This window comes from Sitodiplosis mosellana, unplaced genomic scaffold (genome assembly GCF_009176505.1).
Source record: "Sitodiplosis mosellana isolate CC-2019 unplaced genomic scaffold, AAFC_SMos_1.0 Smas_scaffold_6166, whole genome shotgun sequence".
Taxonomy (NCBI): Eukaryota; Metazoa; Arthropoda; class Insecta; order Diptera; family Cecidomyiidae; genus Sitodiplosis; species Sitodiplosis mosellana.
Window position 1 is genome coordinate 3,872,179 of NW_022601407.1, and position 8,136 is coordinate 3,880,314.

Genomic DNA, 8,136 nt, shown 5'->3' on the forward strand with positions numbered 1-8,136 from the left:
TTCTGAAAGACACACGATTGAATGCAAACAACAATTATTTCGAGAGAGAAATGCTCGGCTCAAAGTGAAAAGTTCACTTCTTTCGCCAAAAACATCGAACAAAGAGCAAAGCAGTTGGAATCCCATGACGGTTCTTTTTTTCGGTCAACATTCGTCGCTCTTTGAAATTCACAGCAGATCAAGTTTTACAAAATGTGCTATTTCATAATGAACGCATCAAGTGAGCTCAGTTTCATTAAAAATGCTTCAACATAATAGTATCTGAAAATGTGTGTTGAAATGACACATTTTGAACAGTTCAGACAAAGTGCATTTCACACTTTCTTGACCCAAACAAATTTGAAATAAAGGGACCGTTTTGAAATAATCTCTTGCAATTTCCGGCTCACATGTGATAAAAAAAACCAAACCGGCCATATTTTTCAGTCGCATTTTTACAGCAAGGGGAATGCTTGATGATACAATGGTATCGTGAACGACCTATGGTTTAAATGAAAGTGGATAAAAATCTGGCCTTTCCTTTGTAATCCCAGAACTTTTCACATTTTTTGATAAAGATAAAATGGATTTTCAATTCTACAATGAAAAAAAAGAAGTTTTTGATTTAGAATGAACTTATGCTGAGCCTAATGAAGAAATATTATGAAAAGAGATATTTTGAAATAAAAAATGTATATTTTAAAATGATTAAGACTTACTCAATAGTTGGGACATTATTAAAGCATATATATTTTATGATGTTTTCTAGAAGTTTTCACTTTCACACAAATTCTATTTTAAGTACAATTCACATATAAGGCAGATTTATGGCGCTGAAGTAAATGGGATAAGTGCAATTTACTTCAAATTGAGTCATCAGGATTAAAAATACGTTTAAATCGTCGGAACTTAACATACAAATTAAAAACGACGTCGAAAAGGTGTTATTGAGCTTTATGATTGGTTGATTGAATCGGTGGGTTTCTACATAAAGTAGAAAAAACGATGTGTATCGCTTTGTTCGAAGACCAGTTCCAATAAGCTGTTTTATTCTCAGCGGATCATTTCGTTACTATTTCAAAAAGTATTCAGGATATTGCATTTCAATGTATTACAATTTGCATAGCAATGTTTACTGTATAATTGGTATGATCTCAAAGAAATATTTCTGATTTCAAATCTTCTACGAAAGGAGACTTTCATTGTACATTTTCTCCTGTTTCAGTAAAACTTTTCATTGTGCCAAATTGTTTCTGTTTTTGGAAGTAGTTACTGTCATCTGAAATAGTCGAAATAATTTTTCAACTGAAAAATATCACTTTATCTGTCATTAAATCGGATTTTCTATCATAATCGCATTTTTTTTTATATCCGGTCGATCAAATCCTCTCTTTATTTTCAAAAAATTTACACCGAATTTCTTCGAAATTCGGTTCATTAATAATGAAATAAAAAGTAATATGAAGTGCGAAATGGTAAAACAAATTGAATCTGCTTTAAAAAAAGATAACATTTTCATTCAAAAATATGCCAAAACGAAGCAGATGTTACGTTAACATTGTAAACTTGACTCTTCTTCGCCTCAACTGTTTGCCCTAGGACTCACATTTCAGCATCCTTTGAACGTTCATAATAATTTGGTTTATTGTTTATTTTCGGCGGAAATTAAAAAAAACAAATCCATATATTTATTTACTACACCACCAAATGTTCGATAATGAAGAAAATGCCTCAACTGTGAACTGCGAATTGTTTTTTGCGATTGGCGTGAAATAATGATTTGCTTCAATTGCATGTCTGTTGATATAATCAAACGGTAATTTTTTTTCACGTCTGCAAAAGATAGCTCATCAAAAAAATTGCGCGTAAATGTTATAGCAATCAATTAAGAGCGAAAAATATGATATTTGATACCCTAAATCAATGGCCGACAATATTGCGATTTGGCAATTTTGAAATGTTGTTGGGATAATTACGATATATTGTTACGGCGATGTGGTGGAGAGTTAGCAATCGGTAAAATGACCACGATAGAAATGATATTGATGACGTATGCAGAATTTTTAAAGCCAAAATCCACAATCACAACACATATCCATACATCTATGGCCGTGTATCATTGGAAAATTATTTTATAGTCGCCATATTATTGGCCGAATCTATCTTAGCGAGGAATCTCTCTCTTTCTCTCTCACCGCCTCACTCTCTCGCTCTCTTGCTCGCTCGCTCACTCTGTACGCACCATTTATTTTAGCCCTCGTAAAATAAATGTGCAACGCATCAATTGTTTACGTGCACGAATTCTAAACGTGTTAAGCACATTAATCCATGTGATTTCACTCGAGCCAGACACAAATGCGCTTGCACATTATCCTGTGTGAACAGATAACGATGGGGTTATTTAATGCCTTTAATGTTTTGCGAAAAATCGAACATTCACAGAAGAAAAAAATGTACATACACGCCAGAATTCGTGTTTATTTTCTTCGAAGTTTTATGCGACAGGCTTCGGAATATTTCTCTCTCTTTCTCTCTCTCTCTCTCTCTCTCTCTCTCTCTCGGAATATGAGCATCAGGAACAGCTTTCTTTTTCTTGTACACAAGGTAAGAAATGCAATTGCTGCTTCCTTGAAACTGCAGTTTAAAATCGAGTGTAAAAAATCGCTCCATGGCAATGACGATGTTCGGATTTTTTTTCACGATGATAAACACTAATTCAATGGAGGATGGAGACGGTTTGTATTTTTCAAACAAAGCGAAGAAAAAAAAACGCACATAAAACAAGTCAAGTGTTGAGGACGGTTGATAAAAAATTGAAACGGAGAAAAAAAGGTAGGTTTTTGGGATAAATTCGAAGAAAGTTCGTTTTCGGAACAACGAAGGTTCAAACAAAACATATCAGGTAGATGATCGGCATCTTTAATGGCAAAAAAAGGTTAGGAACGTGAGGAATGCGGATTTTTTTGGAAATTATTTTTCCATTGAAAATGTTTGCTTTACAAGAGGTATTAAGCAGAGAAAAAAAAAACTTTAGAAAGAGATAAACTACCTGTAAGAAACAGAAATCAAATTGTGAAAACTTTTTCCACGCAAACAATGCCAGGAGAAGTCAATTGACTAGCCGGCAATGCCATTAAAATGTCAGCCCTTGTGCAATTTGTCCATTCTAGTACGGAAGAGGAAAAAGCCAGTGAAATTGGTTGCGAGGACACGAAATCGATGACATTGAAATCATTCAGAGCTCTGCCGAACATGAATAATGACAACTACGACGACGTCAACGGCGGCGACAAAGTGAAAAAAAACTCGCTTCAGCTAATTGCAGTGGGCTTGGCAAATGCATATCGAAAGTGATACGCTACGGCTGTTGTGTGTCGTTGTTACAACAAAAAAATTTCGTTCAGTGTGAATTCGATGCGAAAAAAAAACACTTATCCGAACGAGTGAGATGAATCATTTGGTGCAAGTTGATCGTAACGTGTCATTGAAAGGTTTGTATCGATGTAATGAATACAGCGACGCTCGCGTGCGCACTGCGCGCACACATTCGTTTCACATACCAAAGGTGCTCAGTGAAAACGATAGAGAAAAAAAAGCAAATGCCAACGAATCCGGGCTGAAGACCAAATAAAAAAGGCCGCTACATTTGCGCTGTGCTGACAAAAGTGAACGCATCTACATTTTTGTGTCGGCGCGGCCGGACGATCTATTCGCAAGTGTATGCGATTTCTTTTTTCGCATAGCGCCCCGGCACACACACACACACACATCAAACAAATATCGGCACATTTAGCATGGCTTGATCGAACGATTCACTCACACACAAACGGTCATTCTTTTCGCACCGAAATGAACAATCAAATATCGAACAATTGTATGATGTTTTGGTGTTTGCCAAAGAATATATGCTTCTCGTTAGTTTTGGCTCATCGTTGAGGTATGAATTAGACAGCCGTGTGTTGACACACAGAGAAAGAGAGAATTACATGTGAGACGTGCGGTGCGTGCGTGTATTTGTTGTGATATGTATGTGAACGTGGTCGTTCAGATATATGTGCAATGTCAATGATACATATATATCGTGTGTGCTCGCTGTGGCTCATAGCCACTGACTGATTCAGTGCCTCGCGGATGTACATTGCTCTCTACAGGCTAACGAACATAACACAACACACACTCAATACAACAGCAGCAACAACAACAACAGCCAAACCACTATGTGTGTTACAAAAAGCGCTGCTGATGTTGCCGTTGCCGTTGCTGTTGCTGTTGCCTCAACCAAACTGACGCTGTAAGATTATTTGCTCTTCAGCTGCCAACATAAGTAGTCGCACAATAAATTTTCTTCCGTTACAAAACCGACAAATCAAAGAGTTCTTCCTTTTTTCGCATTTCGCATCGATTCGATCAGATCATTTCATCGGTAAATTCATTTTTCTTTTCAAGTTTTACGATCCTTTTGTTCTGGTTCAACCTTCTGAGATGGTTTTCATTCAAGTAATTTTCGTTTGAAAATTTGAAATGATCTAATAATTTTACTGAAGAAATTTTTGAAATATAACAGTTTGAGCTTGGTTCTTGGTAGAAAAAAATTGTTTTTTTTCTGGTAATTTTTTACGAAAAAAAAAATGAAAACATTTTTTTATGGATAAAATCCAATTTTTTTCATTTAAATTTGTAAAAATCCGCTGATAGTGAAAAATTGCTTCGAGCAGAATTGATAATTAACCGTTAACCGATTTTTCTGCGTGTTCAAAGAAATATTTTCAGTGTCAGTTGTAATACCAGAAATCAAAAGTGGGTAACAACATAGAACAAGTTGTTCGATAAAACGCGAGAGAGAGAGAGAGAGAGAGAGAGCGAGAACAATAATTAAATTCATGATGATTATGATCATAAAAACCTTGACAAATTGCAATTTATTCGCCCACCGATTCTAATCTAAACGATCATTTTTTTCTTTCTTAACATTTCTCATCGTTTTTTTTTCTCTTTCTTTCTGTGTTGTTTTCAGGTGCTACCGGCATTTTCAAAACATAAAAAATTGTTGAATAAATATAAAACCGTGGTTGGTTGACGAAAATAGACGAACGACTGTGCTGTGGTGTGTTTCGATGTGTGTTTGCGTGGTGCACACATTGTGAAAAATAATTGACATGAAATTTCCACGAAAAGAAGCCAAACACACAATCAAACTGCGATAACCGAATCATTATAGAAAATTTTTGATCGAAAAGAAAAATACCCGACAATAACAACAGTGTGATAAAATAACAAACGCGAGTGAAATTTGATACAACAGACAATATCGATAAGAAATCGCTAATAAAAAAGACAATACGATCATAATATTTCGAATACAGAACAGAAAAAAAACCAATTACAAAAGCAACATCAAAAATGCATTTACGATTCAAATATACTAGCATAGCGTTTATAGTGTTAACAATCTTAGATTTGTGTTTAAGTGTACCAAATTTAGCTGATCAAACAATAATCAATAACAATGGCAATTCAATATTCAGCAATAATATACGTAAATTAACGGCAAACAGCAAACAGTTGTTAATCAGTACGATAAACGATGACGACATCATCGACCATAGTGATAAAAGTGAAACAAATGCAATGTTTCAGCGAAAAAATGACGACGACGACGACACAAACAACGATGATCGATCTGCGTCAGTGTCGCCCGTTATTGCAGACGACAGTCAAAGCATAGCAAGCAGTGATAGTGATCATCCAAATTTCCTAATAACAAATTACTTGTCCGATGGCGAGATTGAACGAAGGATACAATTCAATGGAATCACAGCTAAAGAAACATTCGTCCCGAATTTTCGGTTCGTATATGACATTTCTTAACTTAGTTTTTTTTTCTCATTCTTCTTCACATCGAAACAAATAAAAAATTTTCTTTCTCATATCGGAGAAAAAAAAAAACGAAAAACGATAGAAAAAAAACATCGTTCTCCCTTGTTAAGATTTCAATCTGTCCAGTATCAATCAATTTAATTGATTTCGTGTTTTTTTTTTCTTTCGCTCTGTCGGAAATAATTAGAATATGAGATCTCTCAAGAAAGAAAAGAACTAATTCCATCGTCGCAAGAGTAAACGATCACGAAACAGAGATAAAGAATCAAGTGAATATATCGTTAAATAATCGCCTAGACCTCGCTCGCCCGACTCTCTCGCTCTCTGCGACTATATAATTTATTTCGATTGACTTGAATTAGTGTATTCATTGGTTCGTCGATTATTGCGGTGATGAAGTGTAACGCATTTTCGCATGCCAATGTGAAAATTGCATGTTATCACCGCTTTTCAAAATATTGTGCTTGACATGAACAGACGAATGATTTTCTCTCTCTCTCTCTCTCTCTCTCTCTCTCTCTCTCTCTCTCTCTGTGTGTGTGTGTGTGTGTGTACGACGCGCGCGCGAGTCAATTTTTATTGGCAGCAACGGCATCGTCAAAGGAGATAAAGATATTCCAAACTCGAACGAACGCATTAGTTTTATGCAATGGATAATTAGCTGCTCCGTAATGCTATGCCATAATGAATTTCGGTGTCTACGGTGACAGACCCCATCCGAATGATAACGGCAACGGTGTTAAGTGTTCGATTTCATCGACGAATTGAACTGAATTCACTTTTCAATGTTTTTGACAGTGCCTGAGAGCAGTTTATGACACTTTCGTAGCGATGAGCTGTTGACCAAACCTCGAGATACCACCGATTTTCGTGTATTTCTCTTTATTTTTCCTCAAATTCAAAACTACAATCAATCCCATTACAATTCTCATCGATTTTTCATTCAATATTCATTGGGACTATTTGAGGCAGTACATACGTATTTTTTTATGTATTTGAAGCCGTTTCTCTCTTCAAAAAAACCGATTCATTTAAATTAATGAATTTATTTGATCTTCTGTGATTTGGCGCTTCGCTTTGATTAAGTAATCAAGTTAAACGATCAGTCAAAGCGATGTTCGGTGACTGCGAAGAAGAACAAACAACTGAAAAGAAGGAACAGATTCAACTAAGAACAAGCAACTTGAAACATTCTTTGATTCGGAACAAGCAACTAACATGTTCTGTGGCTCAGACAAGGCGAGCGTTGCAATAGTTTACATGAGATGTGAACACAACAGAAGTGAAACGGTTTTTCGACTCCCTTGGTCAATAGAAGCGGTGTTGTTGAAAGCCGATATAATTTATTGACCGCCGTCAAACAACAACAATTTACGACATTTAAATCTTTCCCTTCGTTTAATTTTATGTCGTTCACGATTTTATTCAAAGAGGAACATTCGATTGAGGAGAAACATAAGTTCTCACAAAACGGCAGATGGACACATATTTTAGACCCGAAAAAATCTGTCAATTTTTTTTAAAATGAAACAAATTCAAATTTCTCCTTATGCAACGACTGAAAGAAACAGCTAATCCACCTCTTTTGACTGATAAATATCGGGCTAGGTGTAGCCTACACCGTATAGGAAGAATTCCACATAGATTATCAATAATTAATAGGTCATTAGTTAGCGTGAAATGATAAAAAGAGCAATTTGAATTACACATTTGTTTTTCGTTCGTTGATCGCGTTACTGTTGCTATTTATTCTGAATAGAAAAGAGATTTAGTCGTTGTTGTGCCTGATGCGGGGTGTAGGAATGGTTGAACAGAAGAAAACAAAATCTGCTTGTATCATTGTTCGATTGATACAGTTAATTAAATTTAATAAGATATCACATTTATCACAGATGTACACATCAAATCGTAAACAGCATTCGATTCGAATCGCATATCGGATGATGGTTTTGTGCCTGTGTAGTAAAACGGAAACGTAGTACGACAACAAAATCTATACGTATGGCAATTGAAAATGCGTACGCGATGTAGTTGTGTGTGTGTGTGTGCTGTGCATATTTCTGGTCTATGTCGCGTGTTATCAATTGTTTATATGACACACATTGTTTGCGGTTAGAAATTGACAATATAAGTGAGCGAAACAAACAGCAATTCAGCGCAGTAATGCACATGCATATACACACTGTCATTCACACAATTCGATTTCCATGCCCAATATCAACGAGCGAAAAACAGAGAGAGAGAGAGAGAGAGAGAGAGAGAGAGAGAGAGAGAGAGAGA

General features: G+C 35.8%; 1 protein-coding gene across 3 annotated transcripts in view; it reads left to right on the forward strand.

The window, feature by feature from the left end:
* Positions 1-4,113: 4,113 nt before the first annotated feature.
* LOC129575320 (uncharacterized) overlaps positions 4,114-8,136 on the forward strand; it is a 16,184-nt gene continuing 12,161 nt past the window's right edge. The window contains exons 1-2 of one of the 3 annotated variants that reach the window (XM_055458696.1): positions 4,114-4,402; positions 4,994-5,825. In XM_055458696.1, the coding sequence (XP_055314671.1) occupies positions 5,380-5,825 (446 nt within the window). In that variant the 5' untranslated portion in view covers positions 4,114-4,402; positions 4,994-5,379. Of the gene's footprint in view, positions 4,403-4,757; positions 4,777-4,993; positions 5,826-8,136 lie in introns of those variants that run through there. The other 2 variants (XM_055458694.1, XM_055458695.1) reach the window with 2 other exon arrangements.